The sequence below is a fragment of the Cyprinodon tularosa genome, unplaced genomic scaffold (genome assembly GCF_016077235.1).
Source record: "Cyprinodon tularosa strain WSP-4 unplaced genomic scaffold, ASM1607723v1 ctg154, whole genome shotgun sequence".
Lineage (NCBI taxonomy): Eukaryota > Metazoa > Chordata > Actinopteri > Cyprinodontiformes > Cyprinodontidae > Cyprinodon > Cyprinodon tularosa.
Window position 1 is genome coordinate 2,177,292 of NW_024038375.1, and position 25,965 is coordinate 2,203,256.

A 25,965-nucleotide genomic window follows, 5' to 3' on the forward strand; every position below is an offset into this window, starting at 1 on the left:
TACTTGTGCCAGAATTTCACTTTAATTTATAGTTAACATATATTAGTGATTTATTTATAGTAATATATTTGCCCCAGTAAATATCACAAACAAAACAAGGTAGACTTTAGAAATCATTTTGCAGCAGAAGGTTTGCTGCCTATCAGCTTATTGTTAAGATTCATAACTTCATAAACATAACAGAGATTACATTGTGACTTAAAATAGTGACATATATATGTGACATTTTTAACATAAAGTATATGATAAATTACTGTTTTCAGAAAGTGCAGTGTGTTCACATGTGAATGAAAGCTTCTTTATTCTAGCCAGTTGCTTCTTATTTGCTTTCAGTATCTAGAAAGTTTTCCTCTTCTTCACCAGCTGGGTGGATTCTTTAACTTGCGTCACTGGTGATAAAAAAGAGAGGTGGTTATGGTTGGTGATAAAGAAGATGACGGGCAAAATCTAAAGTTAGCATGTCTAAAACTTACTGCCAGGGTGGATCTGACTGCCTGTAATTGGAAGAAGACTCGCCCTCCTTCCTCTGGACACACAGTCTTCAGCTCCTCTCTGCTCATCCCCAGCAGCATGGAGCCACTCAGGACGCCCAGGCAGCGCACAGTGCTACCATAAAAGCAACCTTCAAGTTAGTTAATGTGTAACAGAACCAAAGCATAACCTTGATGAGGAGCTGGTTTATTACTGCAGAAACTTTACTTGGCTTGTATGACTCCCAGAGCACTTTAAAGATGTAGTGGAGCATTTTCTTTTTCCGTGTCGATCATCTAAACAAGTGGTACTCCTAATTGTGAATCACTCTAGTGATATGTTTACGTATTGCCATCCTACGTGCTCATTCCTAGTTAGCTATGTTTTTCTGCATATGCGGACTTTCAGGCATATATCTGTGGTGAGCTACGGTTTCAGACAGTCATTGAAGCTCACCTTTTTCAACATGGTTCTTTGAAAATTGCAGATGTTCGTGAGAGATAAAGTGTCTATGAAGTATATGAGAAGAAAAGAAAGGCCTCAAAAGGAATGCCGAAATGCTTTGCATGTACAGCTCTTCTCGCAAAGCATTATGGTATTTGCTGTCACCATAGGCTGCCGCTACCTGACAGCGACAACTAATAACAAAGATGCTGCAGGCACCGCAGAGTGGAGGAGTAACGTGACCCAAAGGGATTAAAGAGCAGTGATCATCTGTCCGAACGGTCAGTTAAATAAGTTCACTATAAAGTCCACTATATAGACCCCGCTCTATAGGGATGCAAATCTAAAACCGGTTCCATGTGTTGTAATTCCATAGCACCGTTGGGCAGCTCGCTTAATGTTTCTCATAACATTTCCAGGCAGCACCAGAGCCTAGCACTTACGTCACGATTTTTAAGCAAGTTACGAACACGGCATTCAGTACGCAAGTACGACGTGACCAGGTTTAGGTCTAGAAAAGTAAAATAAAAAAATGGTGTCCCATCGGGTAAAATAATCGAAAGTTTGTATGTAAAGTGGCAATTACATCTGTGGGAGGAAATACATCCAACACTCAGAAACACCTGCGCACACAACATGGCATACATTTTAACGAATGCCGTGTTTTTGATGCTTCCGGACTGAAGCTAAAGTTACGACCTGCATGAAAGTCAAATCTTTTTGTAAGTAGCTAGTTTTATATCACTGGCTGTGCTTAATGTGGTTCCTAGTAAATCATATGCCATTTCTGGAAATAAACCAATTTCCTACCTCTCTTTGGGGTTATTAAATATACTACGGAGTTGCAGTTTAGGGAGCGAGAGAAAGGTGACGCTCGTTTTTTTTAATCATGGGGAGAAGACTATATTTCCCCAAATTGTACAGTAATGCTTTTTCATTAAACGAATGCCTTCTCCATTAGATTTAGATGACTGAAGCCTGGATGGCTCAGAGGCTGGTTGCTCCCGTTCACTGCCTTCTGTTTTCACCGAGGCAGGTCGAAATAGAATGTCCCAGGCCAAGGTAGACGAATGTCAACGTGCACTTACCAAGTTCATTGTTTCATAGAATCGAAAAGAGAATCGATAAGAAATCAAATCGTTTCACAGAATCGATGAGGGAATCTGAATCGTGAAAATCGTATTAATTCCCGACCCTACCGCTCCATATAGTGATTGAGGGATTTAGTGGTTAGGACGGACGTTTGGACACAGAACAGCAACTTTTAAACAGAGCGTCCACCAGCAGAAATGGGCTTGTTCATGCTCTCGCATGTGTTTAATAGGCGTTCCCTCTCGGGAGCGGTTACAGGGTTGTCCATGTGCATTTTTGTAGAGTTTGCAAAAATCCTCTACTATACCTTTAAGTAGAGCAAATAAAATGTTCCTTGCTAAGCGCTCAATCACTCTCCAGCCATTTTTTTTCTTCCTATTTTGTCATGTTTCCACCACCAACTGGGCTGAAAAGGCTAAGAGCTGCATCTAAAGTCGCTTTTGGAGTTTGCCATTTTTGGGCTCAGCAACGTTTAGAGGAGGGTGCTCTGGCCATACGAGGCAAAAATCTGACAACAGATATAAAAATGCATCTAACCAAACTATCTGCACCATAAATTACTGAGGTGGGAATACCCTGCCATTGGCTTCTTGTTTTTAAACTGGAGCCAGTAACTTGTTAAAGAAAAGAGATATTCATAGTCATGTGTCAGGGGGCTAAAAGACCAGACATAAGAGAGTTTAAATAAGAGAAGCTGGTAGAGACAGGCCAAGAGCTGCAGCTGTAACTGCATCTACAGAGGATTTATTTAAGGATCTGAATTAAAATACACAACACATGAACTTTAAATGTTGAAATATATTTACTACCACATAAAATGTCAAGCTGTTTATAATTGCAAGGACCCCAAACCAATTTCACATTTTGCTTTTTTGAGTTATTACTCAAATTTCCAGTTAAAGTTGTAGGATAGAAGATGAATAAATATTGTATTTGTTAAACTCCTAAAAGAAGCTCCACTTGTTGGGTATCTAGAACTACAGCTGCTGTTTGGAGTTCTAGAAAAAACAGCATGCAGAGCAAAGATTGGATTTCAATAAATCTGTTGCACGTTTAGTTTTGGACTCTGTAGGAAACCCTATATGTCATTAAACGTCTTTATATGTTAGCTGAGATATTTCACTATTATATATGGTGATAAACTAATTTGAAAAATATTTAAAACAAAAGCTTAGTTTAATATTTAAAAAAATCCACCAATGACCCCTGCTTTGTATTATAAGGGCCATAAATAGCTTCTCTACTGATAGGAAAACATGTCAATTAATGACAACTTCTACTCAGACCAAGATCATCATTACTGTACCTATAGTTACTAGAATTAACTGTCACTTACATTTTGTTAAATTCCATGTGTTCAAGCCAGGCTTTCACCTCTGCTGGATTAGATCTCCTCGTCAGGACAGGAGATGCTGGAAAGTCCTAAATGAAAATACAAAAATAACATGTCCTGATTTGTTTTCTTTGTGAGCGGTTCGTTTCTTTTACCATCATTTCATGGTTTCTGAGCGTTGACTACCTCATATGACGGACTGTCAACATCTTCCAGGACGTTGTTTGGTACGTAACCTTCCTCCCCTCTGTTGTTCCTCACTTTCCACCACTGCTTTGACTTGTCCAGGAGCTGCAGATGCAGAGAGCCAAATGGGACAATCGAGGATTATTTGTTCTCTTTATGAATTTTTTTTTTTTTTTTTTAGAGTAATAAAAATAGAAAAATTCACCTCAACTATTTCTCCTTTGGTGATGGTGAGCTCTCTGTGGTTTCTCGACGTGAAGTCATACTTAACTCGCATTTCATTTTTTTTTGCATGGACAGGCCTGAAAGACACAGAAAGAAGGAAACCGCTTAGAACTGTGAGATTTAAAGCTTTGTACCATCTAATCTATGCACTTACTGTGATTTTTGTCGTTCAGGTCGTTTCCACTTGGCATAAGTCTATACATAAAATGAAAATATTCAAAGAAAAATGTCACTTTTGTTCATCAGATCAAAAATAATCTCTGATTAAAAAATACACCTAACCGGCTCTTGTCTGCTGTGCCCCTCTGACTGTAAAGGTTCAAAGCCTGCTGAAGGCCGTGGACTCTCCTGTCTGCTATCCAGCTCTCTTGGTGGAGCCTCTGCATTCACCTCAGGGGGCTGCCAGCCATCATAAAACTTCAGGATGTAGGTAGGAATGTCCTCATCCTCCTCTGGCCACTTGGTACTAGTAAAACCACGAGGAACAGATCACCTGATGAGTCATGATGTCATAAGGCGGAGATGAAAGTAATGCATCCTTAAGCTGCTGTCTTACTCTTTCACATCTTTCAATAAATGCTGTTGTTTTGGTAAAACATGTTAAATGACGATGATTTCTGTGCTATTTGCTTGTTAAACCTCTGACTTTATGTTCTCTCTGCTGTTTCTCATCATAGTAGCTTCATCTGACGCTTTATCATTTCTGTGGCATTGAGGTTTCGTTGCTTGTTTGAAGTTCTTCTTACAGGATATTGGATGAATGCTGCAGTATTCTGGTAAAAGGTTAACTGATTCTGAATTGTTGACAACTATTTGCTTTAATCATGAAGCATACAGGAACTGCAAGACTTCCTCTCTAAATGCTACAGTGTGCACTGAGTGAAGAGTAATGTAAGAGCGCTATTCCTCATGGTGTCATGTCTTTCAAATGAAAGGGTCATAGGAAAAAGGGTGACAGGTTTAATAGGAACCTGGGAATATTCCAGCAGTCTCCCAGAGACTGCCACAGCTGGTCCTCCTCTTGGGAGGCCTCTTCACTCAGGAGACGGATACACTGAGGAGTGAACAGCGGGGCCACAATGGATGGAGGCAGTAATTCAGAGCAGTGAGAGCAAACCTGAAGAAAAAAGAAAATGGACTGATTTTACCAATGGGTCATGGTTCTGCAGGCATCCGTGGAGTATTGAATAGTGAGTCTTTAATGAGTCTTAAATAGACAAGGCCTTGATTTGCTTGGAAACATGCAAATGGTAACCGATGAGTGGCTGGTTTGCTTCCATTGTTAGCCTGTAATATCTGAATATCATAGACAGGTTTCAGAATGGAAGCAAACAACCCACTCATCGGTTACCATTTGCATGTTTCCAAGCAATACAAGGCCTTGTCTATATAAAGACTCAACTCACTGCGGATCCAAACAGTTGAATTGAGAAAGCTTCCTGGAGAGGTGGCGAAATATCTTCAAATCTTGGAAACTAAGTCCAGTGGATTTTTTATTTATTTTTTTTTACTTTTACGGAATGACTAGTATTTTAGATTTTCAGAATATTCTAATATGTCTGCATCAGGTTAAATTTCACCCTGAAAGCAAACGTCTATCTGCATAAACGCTGGGCTGCTGACTGGAGGAAAATGTTGACATTTGTTTAATTTTGGTCACAAGCCACCATCATCCTGGGCTGCATTTTGGATGCTTCAGACATCCTTTTATACCGTACTATCTGCAAATTAGTTTCTTGTTTAATCAGATTTTTACTTTCTACCAAACTAAAACAGGAAAGAAACAAGATGAACATTGCAGATTAAAAGTCACCCTTTTTGCAAAATCTATAAGGAATACATGTTGTTGGAGCATGGGCAAAATGGTATGAGAAGGTAAGACAAATCTGATCTTTTAGATCATAAAAGAAGTTGTAATGTCAGACAGAGATAGCCTGATTAAATACTTCAATTTATATATATAAAAAGGTTTTTTTTTTATTGGGGAGAGGAAACAATCCATTCCAATATAGTGGATTGTTTCAAAATAGTACTCTTTTTTTTTAAATAAAGCTGTAACTCAGTTAAGAATTAAAATTTACAGACTTCATTAGCTGCTACCAAATCTACAGAATCTAGAAACCAATTAAATAGAAGCAGTCTTTCAGCTTAAAGCAGGCTAAGCGATTTTAAGCAACCAGAAAGTCATTAACACCCATCAGTTCAAAGTTACAAAGACATTTCTAAACAGTGGTAGTGTAATGCTCTGGGCTGCTTGAAAATCAGGACCTTGATGGTTTGCAATGATTGCTGGAAGCATCAGGCATCATTGGTGATTTTAAACCCAAGTTTCTTGGTTTTGGAGCAGGACAACTATCTATAACACACCTGATAGTGGCCTCTAAATGGCGCAAATGAGGGTTCTTTAAAGGCTCTCTGACAGTCCAGACCGAAAAGTAAGCAAGCGGCTTCAGCATGACCCTGTACCCACAGCTTTTCCTAAAATCTCTTTTAAATGAAAAGTTTTTCAACAAAAATTGGATCCAAATTCTCTAACAGCAAAATAAAAACTAATTTCCTGTTATTGCTGATCATTTTTTTAGGCCATACGTAGAGTTAGAGGGCAGCCAGTTACATAATTGTTTTACTGTGATAAAAGTTTTGTATTTATGTGAGTTATCTTTTTCTGATATGAAGTAAAATTTTGTGACAAAACAACTAATTAACAACAAAAAAAAGAGTAAAAATTTGAACAAGGGCACAGTACATGGCCTGTGTTGTAAAATGAACAAAAAAGGAGTCTTTTAAAAAGCCTTAAAAAGAAAAATCTGAAAACTTGCAGCCCATGTTGTAATAACTAATAATCCTCCTAAACATAATTTTAAAATGTTCGGATCAGTGAGAAACAATTAGAAATTAGAAAAACATGGAGACACTCACGAATGCTAATGCTGAGAACAAGGAGTGGACGAACTCTGGAGCGCCGGGATTATTTATCTTTCCATCGAGCTGCCCCTGTCAGACGTAACGTAAGTGTTCATCAGAGTGTGAAGATATTGCACATCAGAGATAACAGCTACATGTAAATAATGACACAAACCAGAAGGTTGAAGCCGCATTTGATTTTATGGAGGCAGTCTATAAATTCTTCATCAGGCAGTATCCCATCTACTCCTAAATAGATCAGAGGACATACAGTGTTACGTGAATAAGCACATGTTTTGATTTACTGAAAGGTTTTATAATAACCTACCTTTCCCTTTTTTCTTTTTCTTCTTTTTCTTTCCATTTTTGGCCTCAGCAGCTGCTAGTCTTCCCATGAAGATCTCAATGTCATTTATGATGTGATTTAAAATGTCCTGAAATAAAAGAGAAAGAAAACCTTTAGATTCTGATTTGCCTTGTTTATTCTCAGATTTTATAATGAGCCATTAAAGAAGAAAGCGTCTTATATGGAGGAAACTCACCACATCCCTGTCCAGTTCTGTGTATGGCCGAGGTGGAGGTAATGGAGTGGTAGGCAGGGGTGTCGGGAAATCCTCTTCCTCCCGGTAACGATGCAGATTCAGTTCAGGCTCAGAATAATCATCCTCGCCTAGATGAAGAAGCAGCAACATTGAAATAGATCTTAACACATCTGGATGACCAATATAGTATTGTTTACTATACTATAGTACAGTACACCTCAAATACACTAAGGAGCATCATCACAGATCCGTCCTGCCAGCCGCTGTTAGATATTATAACCTTCGCTGCTTCCAATTTTATTTTGTTTTTTATGTTTGTAGGTGGTCTTTTTTTACATATTATTAAAAATGTACCCTTTCAAAACATCAAACCCTTTACAACAGCTCATTTAATCTAAGTATGCTATCATTAATAACTGTATCTATTCTCCTGTTGGAACCTAACATTTCCCTAAATTGCTGCTGATACATCATAAATTCCTCCACTGTGTGACAATAAATCCTCTTTCTATTCTATTCTATGCTATTGTATACTATTCTGTTCTATATTTACTAAAGCATACAATGGTTAAAAAAAGCGACACCTCTCAATTAGATATTATCATCTTCACCTAGTAAGAGCCTCTTTACTACTGCTAAACAAGGCCCTCCCACAGCATGATACTACCACCTCCATGTTACACAGTAGGGATGGCATGTCCATGGAGCTGTGAGGCTCTCACTGAAGAGCTTTATTTCCACTGATATTCTTTACTAATTAGGTGACTTTGGGGCAATTTTATTACACTGAATTTTATGTAAGATTATCAGAGCAAATTTGCTGAACATAGATGCACACCTTATATTTTGTTGAAGTCAGAAAGGGCACGGTAACTAGGTTGTCTGAGTGATTAAATTTTAAAAGACATAAATTAAGGCAGTCACTATTGGGATAAAACGCAAGTTAATTCAAACTGAAATTAATTGTAATTTCTGTTATTAGAGATGCATTCCTTTTGTTAGATCTTGTTGGTTAATCTGATTTATTTTCTAATTATTGAATATTAAACCATTTTACACAGAAACGCTGTTGTTTTTTAACAGGGATATTCTTCTGCTAAGCTCTGGTCTCACCGTTGTCAGGTGAAGTCAACGGCGGCACAGAGTGATCAGTCCGTCTCACTCTTTCATGTTCTCCTGCAAAATGTCCATTGCTGCTTAAACACAGAGCAAAAAGCATAATGAGTACGCAAAGTAGATAAGCCCATGCACATGCTTGGTCACTATGCACATTACCTTACCTGAGGCGTGAACTCTCACTTTTCTCTAACAGAGCTCGTCTCAGATCCTTTTCAACATAATCAGCCTGGAAACAGCAGAAAATGTTTAGATCTCTCCTCTTTCTTTCTCGCTCACTAGAAAGGCCTTCTTCCAAAGCTGTGTTCTCACCCTGACAACTTCACACTGAAACAGGAGGACAGAGGTGGCTGGTTTTCTCCTGTTCTGGACGGACACGATGAGCAGAGAGTCAAAGGCCTCAGAATCCAGAGAGGAATTAATCTCCTTCACTTCACTGAGAGAGAAGGTCTCCAGCTCCTCCTGAAATTTCACAATAAACTCATGTTTGAATGGTAAGAATCACAAAATAGCGTCGAAGAAAATGTATTATTTCATTTTTTATAATCTGCTGTTTTAATATTTGATTTGTTTGTATGATTTTTCTGTACATGACACATTGCTCTATAGTAAATACTGTAGCAATAAGAATGTTTTTTTATAAATACAGTATGTGCATACATCTTGTTAAAAACAGGGCCATTTTAAACACAGTTGAAGGCGGCTTATAATGATGCATTAAGACGTGTGTTAAAGAACTGTTTATGAACTGTTTATGAACTGTTTATGTCTGCTAATGTCGGCTCTTTGATGGCTGTTTTAAGGATTCTAATCTATAATTTGTCTAATAATATAATTATCCTCCCATTGACTAACATTAGATATAGTGAAGTGAGATATGCATTTATATCTGTAAATTGGAAACATTGGTATGATTTCCTCCTAACGGATCATGTATTTTCCTTTTTTCTTTTCATATACTTTTTTATTGTCCTCTTTTTTTTATGAGATTTGGACTACGAGGCTTTACTAAATCTATCTACCTATCTTTCTACCTCCTCCCAATCACAGTTAAATATTAATGACTTAATTTATAAACTTTACCACAAGATGCTCATTATATGATGATCAAGGATACATAGGTTTTGATTAAGGGTCCATCACATCTATATATGCACAAAACATAACATAACATAAAGTCCACATTTTTACGGGATTATGTTACAAAGCAGGAAGCTCTGCTAGATATTTTGCAAAAGAAAACCCAAACATGAGGTTGTGTGTAGTGTGACTGAAGTGGAGTAGGTTTCATTGCCCTCTGCTTTGTATTATATACCCGATCCCCATCATCCGACCCTACGTTCCTAAGGACGGTGGCAGAAGTTTACCTTTGTTTCAAAGTCTTTTAGCAGCAGATTTGAACCATGAACCTCCAGCGACATTTCCTGACCCCAAATGCGACCCGTATGATCCAGAACCTTCAGACGCTCCACACAATCTGCGATGTTTTTCAGATCCCTCCCATTTAGGTCACAAGTAAATAAATGCTGCAACAGATGAACCATTAATGAATCTTTAAGGCTTTACAGGACTCTGAGTTGCATACGGAGACGTTATAATACCTCCACTCTGTGCTCTATTGTTTCCAACATCTTGTTGACTGAATGTGCGTACCGGAGCCTCTGCACTGTTAATCAATAAAAAACACAACCATGAACGATTATTGATCAATAAATAGGTGTGATCACCTGCTGATTGATTTGTCACCTACAGTAAACAGCCTTTGCGCTGGGTCTTGAGATGTTTGATATTTGAGAAGCGGATTCATCCATGGTGGAAAAGCCACTGTGTAAAAGAGAAACAATAGGACACTGGAGCTGAGTGGGAAAAAAAATTATATGAAAAAGATTATATGAAAATATGACCTACTTGGACTGAACGGAAAAGAAGCTGCTGGTCTCAGACCCATATGGGCTGTGGTTCCTGAACATCCTGTCCTTAGACGCCTGATGGATCATAAACAACATGGAAACCAGAGCATAAAAATTAAAGGTGTGTGCTGACTGAAAAGCACACTGAAATAAATCCATAAATCGATCAATCCAAGAGGTGTGCTTGATTATGTAACACAGAATTCAGTCTGAAAATATCCCACTTTGTTCATTTTGGACTGAAAAATACAACGTATAACCCAGAATTTAAATTAAAGGTCTTTTGTTCATTATAACCTGGTTAATAAGTGTAATGATCAACCAAACAACCACCGGTTTATGTTATCTGTTTGGTTGGGCCTTTCAGCTAGAGGTATCCACTACTTTATATAATAAAAAAATACTATACGCTACACTGGGATGTTCGAAGAATATCTTCCTCTTTAACTTTACAAAATGTTACTCCTCATGTCAGCATATTATAAAACGAAATGATATGTTCAATAATCCTTAACTCTATAAAGACAAAAAAAGACTTCGTTTAATGCTGACATGTAACAGAAGACTTCCTACCTTTCCTGTTCGCCTGCTGAATCTTGGTGCTCTCCACCCGTTTTATCTACAGTAGTCTAGAGGCAGCAATACGGCGTCAGTTCATATTTCAGCGTTAACCCAAAGCTTCATCATGTAGGAAGAAGACAAAGTCCACTGCCGGTAGCAGAATGATGTGTGCGACTCATCCCAGATGAGGGTGTGAGCTTTGGTGTGGCGTCACAAAGGTTAAGACATTGTGAGGGAACAACCTTTTCCTTTAAGGGTGGGATGACTCTGTTGGGAAGATTTGATTTGTGTTTTCACTCTATGTTCAACATGAACACAGTGAAATACATCGCAGTCAATAAATTATTATCTCTGTAAGTTTTTATCTTGCTGCAATCATTTATGCTGTTTTGTTTATTTATAGTTTTTGTGTGTGTTTTTTTGTTGTTAACTTTGTGTTCCAGACCAGGTTAATATTTGTCTTACATTAACTAGTTCTTCTTCAGCTCTCCCTGTTCACCTTTTAACTCAGCTGCTCCATATTGTCTCCTCCCTAGAACACCAGCATCCTGCTATCTTCCACAACTCCCTCAGCAAATAGTGCTCTGTTTTACTGATTTACCTTTCCTTAACAATATCTGCTTCACTACCATGAATCTTTATCATTGTTTTGCCTCTTGCACACTTAATGCTTGATGTATCAATCTCCATGCTATTGGATTAAGTTAAATCTTTCAATTCATCCAGATACCCCTAAGATCCTATCTATGCTTTAGTCCTAGAGCCAAACATGTTATAGTTCCAGGTTATTTCTCTATTGAAGTCTATTGTTTCAGATAAACAAATATGTTTTAATATCAAAGCAAAGTTTAGCAAATGGAAAATTATTTCTCAAATTCTTCAGCAAGCATTATAAATCAACCTGGAACTTTGTGAAAAAAGTAAGTCCCCCAACCTTATGATTAATATTTCCAGCCTTGGCTGCAAAACAGCAGTTAAATATTGTGATAAGTTATCTTTTCCATTCTTATAGGATTCTCTTTATGGTCCTTTTCTTTGAAGAAACAACATTTGTAAATATTAGAAGGTGTTTGTGCAGGAACAATCTGTTTTAAATCATGCAACATCAACCTAGATTCAGTGAATAATGTGTAATAGCCATGTTGTGTCCACGAGACAGAAAAAAAAAACATTATATTTGCAGCTGTTTTGCCCCCTAATTAGGTTTCAGTTCCACATTTTCTTTTGGCCTATTGATATTTTCAGGTCAAAACATTTTAAAGAAAGCATCAAAGTTTATTCTGTTGTATTTAAGCTTGTTTCTATGGATGCTGTTGCTGCTGCTGTGGGGCTGCATTCCCTTTAGTATCTGATCTGAAATGGTCTTTGTTTTCAGTGGAAAATGTGGTAACATTTTATCAAAATAAGCTACAATATTTGATAAAATACCGGAGCACACCTGGAGAAGTAATAAAGAACTAGTGAGTGGTTAATCTGTACTTTACTGGTGAACACCCAGCCCAGCTTTTTTATAGAACTCCTGCTTAGTTACCTGAGAAACACAAAGTAACTAATCAGGAACTGATGGGTAACCAAGATGTGTACCAGGGAAGGCAAAAAGGAACTAGTAAGGAACCAAAGGGTATCTAACCAGCGCTTATAAGGAGACTGCTGGTTTGTTAAAATTAGAGTAAAAACTAACTATTATAGAAGTATCATTTTATGGTCTTTGGGGAGTCAAGCATCATAACAAGTAGTTAATAATAAGTTATTAGTACCTGACCTTTAACTAATGTTTTTTTGTAGCCTAAAGTAAAGTACCCATTAGTTCCTGCTCAGTTTTTCTGTGTTTGCCTGGTAACTAAGTATAGTCTCATAAGGCTAAGCTTATTATTTCCCAATTAGTACTGGTTAACTACACATCAGTTCCTGGTCAGTTCCCTAGGAGTTCTCTATTAGTTAATCAAATGTTGAGCACTTTATTGTAAAGTTTTACCATATGAGGATAGAAGCTACAGTTTTGAACATGTTGATGCCATTTTTAACCAAAGTATGGGGTTCGGCAGAGGTGCAGAGGCTTTAATCCTCAACACGGCGTTCAAACGTGGACAACCCTGTACCCGCTCCCTAGAGGGAACGCCTTTTAAACGAATGCGAGAGCCCATTTCTCCTTGTGCTCCCTGTGTTTAAAAGTTACTGTTTTTATCGCTCATACAAGCTTATTTTCCAAAAGAAGATTTGCAATTTTTCGAATATGTCAGACTAACCACCTGTAAGTGAAAATTAGGACGAGCACTTAGGGCGTAAACATATCGCTAGAATGATTAACATTTAGGAGGACCAGTTATTTTGATAAACCACCCGGAAAAAGAACATCCTCCACTAGACCTTTAAGTCATCAAAACATTGATAAACATACAATCATGATGCAAGTAAAGTGTATTCATAACTCAATATGTATACATAGGGTCATCTTCTCTCTTGTACAATTATAAACCATGCAGCTTGTAAATCACAGGCGCTGGTAAACAGTATCTAGCAAGTGAGTTCCAAAGTGACGTATTCAGGAAATTAATGAGTCATATTAGTTAATCAGAGATATTTAGAGTCATAGGGTGGCCAAGGGTTCTGTTTGCCTGTATAATAACACTGTATTGTCATATAAACCAAACAGTCTATCATACATGCAGTCTTTGGTGGGCCTAGTATGGGGAAGTGAGCATGCCAGGATATGTTTTCTTGAATATTCCTGAAAAATGCCACACAAAAAAAATCACACATGTATCACACATGCAAATTTAGATCTACAATTCGCCCCTGTTGAAAGCAGCTCACCTATCCAAATCATGGAAATAGGGTGTTCCCATCCCTCCCATAGATAAAGGGGCATAAATTTAATCATCAGACATGCAAACTGTTGCTAAACACAAACCCTAGGAAAGAATGGGTTGCTCTGAGTATTTCAGTGAACTCCAGCGTGGTTCTGTGATCAGATGCCACGGTTCAGATCGTTTTTTTATTTTATTTAATATTCTTCTATTGATGCCACTTTTACCAAGTCCCTTACTTGTTGTGTTATTAACACCATTGCATGTTAACATGGTTTCACCGTCGGTCATCATCACACACAGTGAGGTCTGCAGTGCTTTAGATGTCATTCCTGGCCCTTTTATGCTCATAATGAGTTGTGGTGACCTATTGGTGCAATTGTGGTGATCAGAGACACAAAAAACAGAAAGAAGAATGATGAGGAAGACATGCAACAAAGGTCTCGGGTTCTGGATTTGAAGGCTGCATAGAGGACTAGTACCCATACACCCCTGCTGTACCGTCCTAGAGTTTCCCTGGATTTACAGGACCTGGCTGGCTGTCATAGTTCTTTAGTCGTATAAAAACTTTTGTATTTTGTCGCTAATAATTCTATATCAACATTTATTGGAAATCCTTAAACATGTAAATATCCAAAAATAAATTGTAAGGAGGGAATTAATTATTCAATGTGGCTTTATAGGTCAGTTTTATTTTAGTGATGTTTTTCTGGGCAGGTGTATTTTAAAAGGAGGGGATAATGGAAAACAAACCAAAGTAATTAATGATCAGACTCTTTATATTATAGAACAAAGTGCGTATTTTAGAAACGCCTAATCTTTAATGTCTACTACCTTTATTATCTTTCCACCTGATGCCCTAATGTTGTCAAAGTCGATAAAACATTAACCAGGAAGGATTCCTCTGTGACGTAACAAGCAACAGGGCCATATTTACCTCAGATCGTCTGACAAAAGACAACAGACAGAGCAAAATGCATTATCACCCTCCGATCAAAAAAAGTGTATTTAATTACAATCACTCCAGCTGCCATTTGGAGAGGGAGTGGTTTAAAATGTGTTAAGTGATTTTAAAAGCTAGATAAATTCTCCAACAACAGTACTTGATAGAAGTATTTTTGCCTTGAAGGTATTTGTTACAAACATTTTAATTCCGTTTATTTGGATTCTGCATATCCTAGACACTGAAGTTTACTGGTAAAAGCAAGCAATATTTATACAAAAACACGGGGCTTTGCTTCAAAAACAACTGTGGCAGCAATAGTTTAACTTTAATCCGAGAAGATGCCAGTTTAAGCAATTAAAGTGGATCATGATATGAAATATCCCAAAACATCAGCATTGCCTCTGCAAAGCAGAGACACAGCGTGGGAGAAAAATATTATACATCATGCAAACATTAGATGTTAGGTTACATTTTTAGATCATCAAACTAATTCTAAAATTACAATTTAATTTAGCAGCATGTTGGCATGAATCTTATTCAGCCAAAAGGCCTCTGAAAAATTACAACCAGGACTACTTGTTCAACAAGGGCAGCAATTGTAATAGGAAAGGCACAAGCAGTCCTAGTTGCAGGACACAAAGAAGCAGCCATTGAATGGCTTACTTCATAATTTGGAAGGACATAAATGAGTCACATTACTCCATCCAAGCTGTGGATCTCTGCAGCTCTCCCAGAGCTCCTCTGGGCATCCTTGCCGCTTCCCTCACCATTGTCTCCTTACCTCACCCGGCAGAGCTTAGGTGGACAGCTACATCTTTGAATAATAAAATCTATACATCTCATTCATACTAAAAACATCTGGAGTTAGAGAGAGATTCAATTACAAACAGCTGAAGTTTGAAGTTCAAAACGAACTATAATGAAATATGTGTTTAATGCTCAAGGGGTGTGAAGATTTTTGCACCAATGACACAGAAAAAAAAAGCTTTTTAAAGTTCAGGCTTTAACTTATCTGCTATAAACTGGATATCTGGTATTTTTTACACCTCGAATAATAATAATTCCTATAGATATTCCCATTTTTTAAGTTATACATTATGTACAGTTATAGCTAAATAAATACACATAAAATAATCTTAACTTGTGATTGAACAGAAAAGCCAAACTTTAAAAAGCACCAAAGATCACGAGAAAAAGAAATGAGAATTATATTTTAAGCTTCAATTCTAAAAAAGTAATTTATATTATAATCATGTAAAATTTAACTAAGATATTTAGGTAGAAACATTGTTCAACATTTGTTTTCCAACCAAATCTAATATTTGAAACAAATGTAAGTATACTCCTTCAAAATAGCAGAAACCGTGTAAAAAGTTTATAACACAGAGGTGGTAAATCAATGCTGATTAACAAAAACAAAAAACAAGACTGGTCAATCTGAATAATCATGTAAATTCTCTGCTGTAGTTTAATACAAAATACAGACTCCATCTAGCAGGTTAAAAAGTTTTACTCTAACAGGACACGTCTTTCAAAACCAGCATTTAACCAGTGTCTATGATTTCCTTTTACTCTGTAGCCAAAAAAATCTGGTCCATCTAACAGCTTAACTGTAAAATGCTTTTATACACACACATATGCAACAATTTTTTTATTAACTAAATGACTTAGAAATGTGTGTATATGTGTGTGTGTGTGTGTATATATATATATATATCTATCTATAGATATATATATCTATATATATATGTAGATTTATATATACACACACACATATACACACATTTCTAAGTCATTTAGTTAATAAAAAAAAATTGTTGCAATTTAAAATGTGTATCTTTGACTTTAAATTGTTAATTTTACTACACCTAAAATGAAAAACTCCCTATTATGGGAAATAATTAGGAAATTAGCATAGGAAATTAGTTGCTTAAAGAATATCTACTAAAAGATAAAATAATGGTATTTCCTCGAATATCAGGTTAGTGTAATATTTTGGACAAATCTAAATGAAAAAAACAATTTTAATTGAATAATAATTTGAACTTAAGTAAACCTGATACACTAACAAATTAGGATATTGTTTCCATTTGGTTCTAAATAGCATTTAGTGATAGCAGTACAACTGAAGCTACAGCCTTCATTTTCAAATCATGATTAAAAAAAAGCTGAAATGGGTCCAAAGGACACATCAGTCACCATCCCTGTTCCAGTTTATGATCTTTAGAATCCCGTTTAGTATTATGCTATTTAGCAGAGGGGCCATAACAGGGGCCAAGACCAGTTCTACAGGGGCCCTTGACATGACTACGGCATGAGAGAGACAACACAACTGATGTTTATTTTTAGAAAACTGGAAACCAAACTGTGTTTGCTGAATCAGCCACCTCCCTTCAGAGGCTAAATGGAAACTAAAGACATGCAGTAAAAAGAATTAAAGCTATAAAAGCTATTCAAGATTACTTGGCCAAACCATAGAGAAGCCAAACAGTGTACACCGTTTTAAAACCTTGGGTTACTACTTCGCTGCTGTTACCTCTCAAATTTATTTTTTATATGAAACTGATAACTGGTTTTCTTTGAGGTTAGATCAAAACTATTTTACAGCCACAGGATGCATCTTCCTCCTTTTAACAGTTAAAGCCCTTCTTTGACTTTTGATTTCAGTTTAATCTGCTCTGCTGTTGGTTCTGGGTTTAAACATTACATCATGTAGTGAAACCAGCTGTGTTAAATTAGCACACCTGTTAGAGATTACACTCTGGAAACCCCTGCAAAAGTTGCATCACCACACCAATACTCAAAAGATATCCTGAGTAAATACTTTTAATAACTCACATCTCAGTTTGTGAATTTAAAGTAGCTGTAATCTTAAAAAGGTGTTTAAATGCATTTTATTGATAAAATAAACATGCAAAGATTAATGTATTCAGCAAACCATAAAACATTTCAGAACCTTAATGTACAGAGGAACTCAACAAAAGCAACAACAAAAAAATCTAGTTATCTTAATTGTTGTCAGTAAAATGTTTTCTGGAAACAATCTACTGCTAAACAAAAATGTGCAAAAATATCTTACATTTCATAAGGAGAGAAAAAAGGCTTAAAGTCAAACAGGTGATCTAATTCAAATGTTTATCAAAATTCAAAGGCTGATATTATTGGGCCAACTGGAACAAACATTCCTGCATGAACTGGAAAAAAAGCTGTATTCATGTCCATCTCAATTCACACTTACCAATATTTTTATTTAATATATACAACGCCTAGATATAATTTCCTATAAAGTTTAATGATAGAAAAGCAAATAAGATCCCTTTTCGAACCGCTAGTGTCTGGGACAGTCAAACGATCACATACTGGACGTAGATAAAAAACTGTCGATACCTGTAACTGATTAACAAAGATAAATATTTCTCCCCAGCAAGATGGACTTTGGCCTGCAAAATCACCAACTATATCTAGCTTCTGCACAGCCTCGTGTAGGATTTCAGGCATGCAATTTCTATATCACAAACTACTGTATAGCACAGATATACCAGTAAAAGCTTAAATGCATAGAGATCATAGAGTGCATACTTCTAACCAGGATTACACACAAGTACTTCTTTGATAACAGAGAGGCAGACCCCTGCAGTAGAGAGTATTGTAAAGATATATGTATACTAGTTGGTTCACAGCTTTACTGAGTCTGCAGAGCATGGGCAATGTTCAGGCCTGAGTTGGGGGGAAGAGCCCACCCTTCCTGGCCCTGGTGGTTCTGCAATAGGCAGTACAACTGCTTTAAGTGGGTCACTATATTGTCTTTGATATCTGGGATTGAAATCTGCAGGCGGACGCTGCTGCTGTCAAATGAAAGGTTGTTGTCTCCGGAAAACATCTCACTTATCATCCGAGCTACCACAGGAATGACCTGAAAAAACAAAAAAAGAGAGAAGCTGATGATCTCAAAAATCCCAGTTTACAAAACATGCATTCATCTCTGTAACGTCATTTGTAATATACATTTTTTCCTTTTCTATTTATATTGCTGGGCTACAAAATAAGAATCATGTTTACAATCAAATGAAAGCAACAATTAGATTAAAGCCTTTTTAATTTTTAATCTTCAACTTTTATCCGTTTTGGTTAAACTACACTGTTTTGGTAAAAACTTTTTGATCTGGTTAGGAGACAATATCTTAACTATATTTTAATATTTTTTCCTTTTTCATTTTTCCAAAATTATGGAAAAATACTATAAAACACAAGATCTATTCCAAGTAAACTTATAAATAGTACAACATGTATATATTTTTTCTGTGCCTTTATAAGTTGATTAAACTTGAGAACAATTTTACAATTTTTACTGGGGTATAACAACGACACGGAAGCCTATTGTAGCTAGCCCCTCTTCAAAATGGGAAAAACAAACATCCCATTGATGTTGACCCATCTTAAATTTTAAACATCGCCTCCATAAGATAGCTGCTCTATATAATCTGTAAATATCAAAAGTCATTGGCATTGGGGAAACGTTTTAAACTTCTGTCACTGTGAGAAACAAGGCTGGGTTACCTAGCAACCATGCACAGTGAGGAGGATGCTAAAGGAAGTAAAGAAAACATTCCCAAAGCTCACTATTGACACTTTTTAGTGAGAAAAAAGTAGCTGTTTAAAAAGGCAAAAAGTCATTTAAAGGAAGTAGATTGCATGTCCTTATATACTGTTTACAATATCAGATTTTCAATAGCAATATGCTTATCCAAAAAAGGAACATAAAAATAGTCAAAATCAGTCCAAAATTTCTGGCAGAGTTGACTCAGAAATCATGAAAAATAAAAAAATAAAAATCCTCAAAGTTCTCTCTCTCTAAATAGGGTGCAAACTGGGTTCCCCAAAATGAGAAAGTTTATCGTTATAGTCAGACAATAAAACAAAATGAGATTTGAATGCCTGGTTTGGTAACCAATATGTCAAATATGCACATAAAATAACACAGTTAGCACTTCTGACTCCAATGTGTATCCAATGGAACCAGTGCCATAAAAAGCTGGTTTGAATGCATAAATTGGAGATGTTCTAACCAGTTAGCCTGATAAAAACAGATCCTACTGTTTTTTTCATCTCACAACCAGAACAAACATATTCTATTTTAGAGGTAATTCCTAGATTAGAGATCCGACGTCTCTGGCAGACCAAGCAGGAAGACTCTACAAAGGAAGAAGTTCTCGTTAACTTTATCCTTAAAAGAACTGTCGATGGGAGAGGTTAGGAGTAATTAAGCCTTTAATGAAGTTAAAGAAAAGCCGTTATTTGATTATTAATCATAATACTTTCTAAATGCTTAAGCATCATTTTCTTTTTGCTTTAAAAAAGTAAAAACAAACAAACAAACAACACAAATACCACACTATATCCTCAGTTTTGGAGAGTATTAGTTCCCACCTGAACCACGATGAGTTTGCGCTCTTTGGGTCTTCCATCAGGCCACTCCTCCCCGAAGCAGAGACTAATCTCAAACTGAGGAGGGTTGGATCCCTGGCCACGCTGTTGAGATACCACACCTGCATATAAAAAAAATTTAATAAAACAAAACCCCTATAATTAGGATTGTGATCTAAATCATAGGTTGCACAGGTTTTTAAGATTTAAACTCAATTTTGCAGCTTTTTTGTAGCACATACGTAGATCTACCAGACTATGAATTTATGTCATACAGATAAATTGATGATGTATAAAACCCACAGACAGGGAAGAACATGGATCAGGACGAAAAATGGATGGATTGATGTTTGAATCCATTTTAAAAAAGGAAATACTTCTTACCGCTGAGAAAAGACTCCAAACAGAACAGTTTGACCTTCTTCTGCCGCTCTATGAGATTTGGAGCAGCTGGGTTTGGAGCGCAGGGCCCAGACCAGTACACCTTGCACTGGCAGAGACGAATGGCGTAGATATCGTGGCCGCTGACCTCCAGGATCAGACCTCGGTCCATCACATCTAACAGACGATTGGTGAAGATCCTCTGCTTGTCATTGGTGATGTGCTCTGTGGTCGGGAAGCGCAACTGTGCCAGGTTCACGGGCCCGAACAGCTCCTCCTGGTTGACCATGGGTCCGAGGTCCCCGTAGAACAGCCTGCAGCCCTGTGGGTTGCTCACAGTCACGGTGGGACAGACCTCCTTCCCTCTGTACAGGAACTGGACCTCCAAGTCTGTCACTAAGTCAGAGAAGAGGAGAAACGTTAGAAATCCTGAACCCATGAGCTTCATCTTCAAGACAGTTGGCTCTATAGAGGACAGACCGTGCTGTGAAGGGAAAGCTCAGCATGTTTTGCATGTGTCTGATAACCCTCAGAAAGCAACACACTGCCTCTTCTTCACACCTAAGATTGCTGTAAACACAAACATTGTTCAGGTCCTTTATAAGATAATTTCTAAAGTGGAGATACGAAAAGGTATCAAGTCCTAAATATCAGTTTTCATGTTGACCCTTAGAGATACGCATCTTTCAACAGCATCCCTGGCGGTGATATTTCCAGACTGTTATGCATAACAGAGTAGAAGCAGCATTGGCCATCCTGTGGCTCTTACAGCAATGCAAGTTTTTATATAGCTGATCTCTGAATACCTGCATAGGTTGTGGGAGTTCGGATGCGTAGCACTGTTTCACCTTGTCATAGAGCTAACGATCCCATCTTGATGTTGGGAATTTTAAGGTGACTTTTTGTTAAAAAGTTACAAGCAGCTCATATTTAGATATGTTTGTCCCCGAGGCTCAAGTCTGGATCTAGTACTTTGAATAATTCAGTTTATTAGATTTCCTGCTACTGTGAAAGTCTGATAGAAAAGTGAGTTCACCTAAAAATATATATTCAGATAATTATTCAAATAGTTTTTCACTTAAACCATTATAACATTTCTGGGTTGTTTTTTAACCACTACTTTTCAGATGATTACTGCCCAAATGGTATACATCTCATGTGCCTGTTTTAAACAGACCATCACACAAATCTCTACATTCATTTGATAAATAACCCTCATCTTAAATGCAGCTGTATAAGTAACCACTCGCTGCAAATGAAATAAGCGTTAAAAGATGTATTTATTAGATATTTGGTTAATTTCTTAAAACTGTTTGAGGGTTAGGAGAATGTGATTACTTTATCACAAAGAGCCTTTCTGCATACAAGTTTTCCCAAATAAACTAAACCTTTCAAAAATGCCTTTTGTATTTACTAAGGGTATCGTTTTCTGATTTTTACATTTGTTTGATGATCTGAAACATTGAATTGAAGGAGAGAAAAGCAAAAACTAAAGCTTTCATATCTGTAAAACAGCAAATACTCTTGTCAGCAGATCAAGAAATCCTTAACTGCAGGTCAGACGTAATTTGGTTTATATAACCAAACCTCACCTCACTATCACTCCTTCAGGTGATGGTTGGCTGTTTTTTAGAGTGTGGTCTCAAGAAGCTCTTTTTACTACAAGTATTCTGTACAGCTAATAAAGAGCTCGCAGTTTGGAGACTGAGGAAGTCAAAGTAGCTGCCCCTTTGAGCGAGAAATATACAATATTTTAACAGTATTTTTTATGCTTAGTCACTTAATATGAGACAATTGTGGATAGAGGTAACGGTGCATGATGATGCTGCAGACCCACTGTTTTTAATAACCCAAACAGGGAGAAGATAAAATGAGGGACTGAGAGCACAGAGTCTCCATGTTTATCAGCTGGTTTCCTACAAGGCTCTACAAAGGCCGCAGTTTTCTGCAGTGAGAATATTATCATCTACATGTGAACAATCTGATCTTTGTTTTTAATATTTTAATTCCACAAATGGTAAAAAGCACAGAAAACGTACAGGCAGGTAAACAAATGATATAGAATAAGAGGCTAGCAAATATGACTGTATATAATGATTTGAATGAGTTAAATACTAAAAAAAAAATAATAATAAATACATACCACTGATTCCCTCAGATGATAATTTTCTAAATATTACAATGGGTTAGTCATCTACCAATGGTAAAATTAATTTTACTGAAAGTGATCCAGACAAGGATTTTTATGCCTCCTTTGTTTTTTTTATTTTTATTTATTTTATTTTTTTATTTTGTTCTTGGATAAAAAGTGAATTAAGTTAATTAAATGTAGCACTAACTTGGGAGGGAGCTGATCCACATTTCCGGAGAGGCAAAGAAGGCATCGGGAAGCGGAGTCGGCTGCAGGATGGGGTCAGGAAGGGAGGCAGGGGGCAGTTCATCCAGGTTGGTGGGGGGCATCTCTACATCTACGGGCTCCTCTTTAGGCCAGATTTCATTAGGCTCCTCTTTGGGCCAGACCTCTTTTGAAGGCGGGCAGCTGGGAGGCTGCATGGATGATTCTGACCCCATCGGAGACCACATAAGGAGTGGAGAAGGACTGGCTCCTAAAAGAGTAATCATTCATCTCATCTTAATGTTATCCATATAGATCCTTGCAACATGTAAAGAGATAAACACTCACTAGTGGATGGATACGGAGGAAGAGACTCTGGTGTGTCTGGAACATCTTCTCCATAATCTGCCTCATCATAGGGGGTTTGGGATCCTGCATCTGAAGGAGCTGTATGGACAAGAATCAACACTCAAAGATGGAAAACGAGAACAAAATCTGTAAATAAAGAACTCTGTGCTTACTCTGGTTACTGTTGGGCTGCGGGATATCGCATACATCGTATATCTTTAAGGGATTCATGGGGACTTCCTTGGTGCCGTCATAGACGAGTTTAAATTCCCGGCTTTTGTTGAGGGCACATCGAAGCTGGGCTTTCCACTTGGCGGGATCGGGTTCATCAACTCCCTCCTGAAACTTCCCAGTTTCCACAGCCCACGCCTGAAGGGAACAGCCAGAAACATTAGATCCATTACACTGTACCATCCAAACTTTCATAAAGATGTATGAAAGCTGTGAACGTCGTCTAAGTCAAAGGAGTCCCTGCAGAAAGGTTTGAAAGACAGAGGCCAGATAATGTTGCTAAAGATTGTTGAGTGACACTCAAAGAGTGAAACTTTGAGTTTACATGTTGCATAAAACTACAACAGCATTTCAGGAGGATTAGTATGCCATTTAGTTTAGTTTTTTTTTTAATTAAGTGCATATACTAAAAACTGCCACGCTGTCCAAAATGATGGAAACAAATCATTATGAATTTAATGACAAATAACTGCATAAACTTTTGCAACTGTATGATGTTCTTTTCTTGGGCACAGAAGCGCATGTACTTTTTGCGGAGGATGAGGATCACTGTGTGGCTGAGGCTGCAGAGCCTCAGATGAGAAGAAAGTCAGGAGAGTGGTAAGAACAGCAGAGAATATCATATATATATATATATATATATATATATATATATATATATATATATATATATATATATATATATATAAAAAATTTAGAACTGTACATTTACAGTCATTTTTACTATTTTTCAAGGCTGCACTTTTAAAAGATAAAATGTCCAGTGAGCTGTTTCCAAACGAAATTTATTTTTCTTTTTACACTTGTGTAAACAAAATAACAAATAAAATCTGTCTCTCTCTCTCTCTTTTATCAAAAATATCACTTTTACAGGAGTCTTCTCCAGAGGTGTCTGGTAACAAAGTACAAACACTTTGTTACTGTACTTAATTACACTTTTTAGGTATCTATACCTTACTCCATTACTTATTTTTATTCCTACTTCTGACTTCTACTCATTACATTTTCACACAAGCATTTGTATTCCATTTCTTAAATTTTTGAAACAAACATTACTTGTTACTCTTGGCTTTGATTTAATGTTTATAAATATTTATTTCACGTCCTGTGCGCCATCCAATGGAGATCATTGGCGCCATCCACATGTAGTGAAAACTAATGTAATTGTCCAAATGTCCAAAAAAATTGTCCAAACCAACAAGACCTCCCTCATCCTTGGCCCTGTCGAATTTTTTTTCTTCAAAATAGTCGAACAATGTAGCTTTAAATTCATATAGTGACATCTGGCTGTTTCTTTTTTAAAGGTTACTTTATACTTTTATACTTTAAGTACTTTTTGGAGCACATACTTTTTCACTTTTACATGAGTAAAGAGGTCAAGTTGATTATAGAGTGTTTTTAAACTGCAGTATTTATACTTCTACTTAAGTAACAAATGTGTGTACTTTTGACACCACTGGTCTTCTTAGAGCCAGCTGAAATGCTTTGCAAAGCAACAGGTGGGGGAAGGGCTTTCAAAAAACCAACTAACTTGCACTTACCTATAACTTAATATCAGTGAATAATTGTGGAACATGTGTTAATGGGGTAAAGGGGGGTGCTGCATCCTCTCAGAACATCCTGTTGCTTAATCTAAATTAAAAATTAACCTTAAATATGGTGTCCTCATCCTCGTGTTGAGGTGTGTGTCTAGTTGCGTGTTTCCAGGGGATTTCAAAGCGCATGGCCTCCCTGTCCATCCAAACCAGCCCTGGGTACCGTCCACTGTCCACCTGGGCCACCAGCCACGGCTTGAGGCGCACGCGTCGAGGGGTGACCGCCATCCCGGCTGACTGGGTGAAAAAAATTATAATAATTAATTAAGCGGGTTAAAAAGCGAGCGCACAGACAGATAATCCAGCCCGCTCACCCTGTTTACTGTGTAATTTTCCAAACTGCCATTACACCAAACAATGAAACAACAAAGTTCACCGAAATCCTGCAAATCCGGATTTTCCAAACGTTTGGAAACTGTCTGGCTTCCCTCTGACTTATTATCACTGCTCAACTGATTTATTTCTAAACTGATTGTTTATGTCAAAAAAAGGCAATAGTAGCGCGGGAATAACCTGGCAGCAAATAAAAGCACTAATTTAATAAAAAATAAATAAATAAATAAATAAAAACGACGAAACATACCTGGACTAAAGCAGGAAGTTGGAGGAAACTCTTCCTTGTTGGGCAGCTGGGGGGAAAAACTGGTCTGTTTCCTGTGTGTGGGTCCAAACTCCCCACAGACCCACTCCACGCAAGGTGAACTTGGACGTGACAGGTCGATGAAAAACAATGAGTGGATAAAAATGTATCCCAGAGAGCTGCAGACGATAATCTCTGTGTTTTTTTCCCTCTCACCTCAGTCCTCCACCCCCCTCCTCCTCACCGAAACTCAGGTAGCAGGCGTGACGTCACACCGGTGACACACCTTTTCTGTGCAGCTCGGTCCTGGTTTGTCACAAGGTGAACAGGATGTGATCATTTCAGTTCAAAATGAGAGCAATCCTGGTATAGATATATATAAAATTTGACTTTACATATAAATGCAATTTTTAACAATAATTTACTTTCAGTTAATGATTTTGTTTTTGGTATCAAGAAAAACGGTTACTTCCCAAAAGACAAACATATGGAGGTAAAAGAAGCATCAGCTGCAAAACAAAAAAGTTCTGTTGG

General features: G+C 37.2%; 2 protein-coding genes across 4 annotated transcripts; both read right to left on the bottom strand.

The window, feature by feature from the left end:
* Positions 1-2: 2 nt before the first annotated feature.
* Positions 3-10,319, bottom strand: eps8l3a (EPS8-like 3a). The gene is made up of 19 exons (XM_038279954.1): positions 10,222-10,319; positions 10,064-10,137; positions 9,915-9,979; positions 9,681-9,839; positions 8,626-8,775; positions 8,478-8,542; positions 8,311-8,390; positions 7,198-7,325; positions 6,984-7,089; positions 6,831-6,904; positions 6,671-6,745; positions 4,723-4,868; positions 4,034-4,217; positions 3,906-3,946; positions 3,732-3,828; positions 3,527-3,631; positions 3,344-3,429; positions 474-606; positions 3-389 (listed from the first exon to the last, which is right to left on the bottom strand). Exons 1-19 carry the CDS (start codon positions 10,317-10,319, stop codon positions 387-389), a joined length of 1,869 nt encoding a protein of 622 aa, XP_038135882.1. The 3' UTR covers positions 3-386.
* A 7,096-nt stretch (positions 10,320-17,415) lies between these two features.
* irf6 (interferon regulatory factor 6) lies at positions 17,416-25,687 on the bottom strand. 3 transcript variants are annotated; one of them, XM_038279958.1, is made up of 8 exons: positions 25,435-25,686; positions 24,906-25,088; positions 23,199-23,394; positions 23,026-23,124; positions 22,682-22,948; positions 20,346-20,738; positions 19,965-20,083; positions 17,416-18,450 (listed from the first exon to the last, which is right to left on the bottom strand). In XM_038279958.1, the coding sequence occupies exons 2-8, from the start codon at positions 25,077-25,079 to the stop codon at positions 18,220-18,222; spliced, it is 1,479 nt and encodes a 492-aa protein (XP_038135886.1). In that variant the 5' UTR covers positions 25,080-25,088; positions 25,435-25,686; the 3' UTR covers positions 17,416-18,219. The 3 variants fall into 3 exon arrangements, with proteins under 3 accessions (XP_038135886.1, XP_038135888.1, XP_038135887.1); XM_038279960.1 differs by having other exon boundaries at positions 18,220-18,450; positions 24,906-25,084; positions 25,435-25,687; XM_038279959.1 differs by having other exon boundaries at positions 18,220-18,450; positions 24,906-25,092; positions 25,435-25,687.
* Positions 25,688-25,965: the final 278 nt, after the last annotated feature.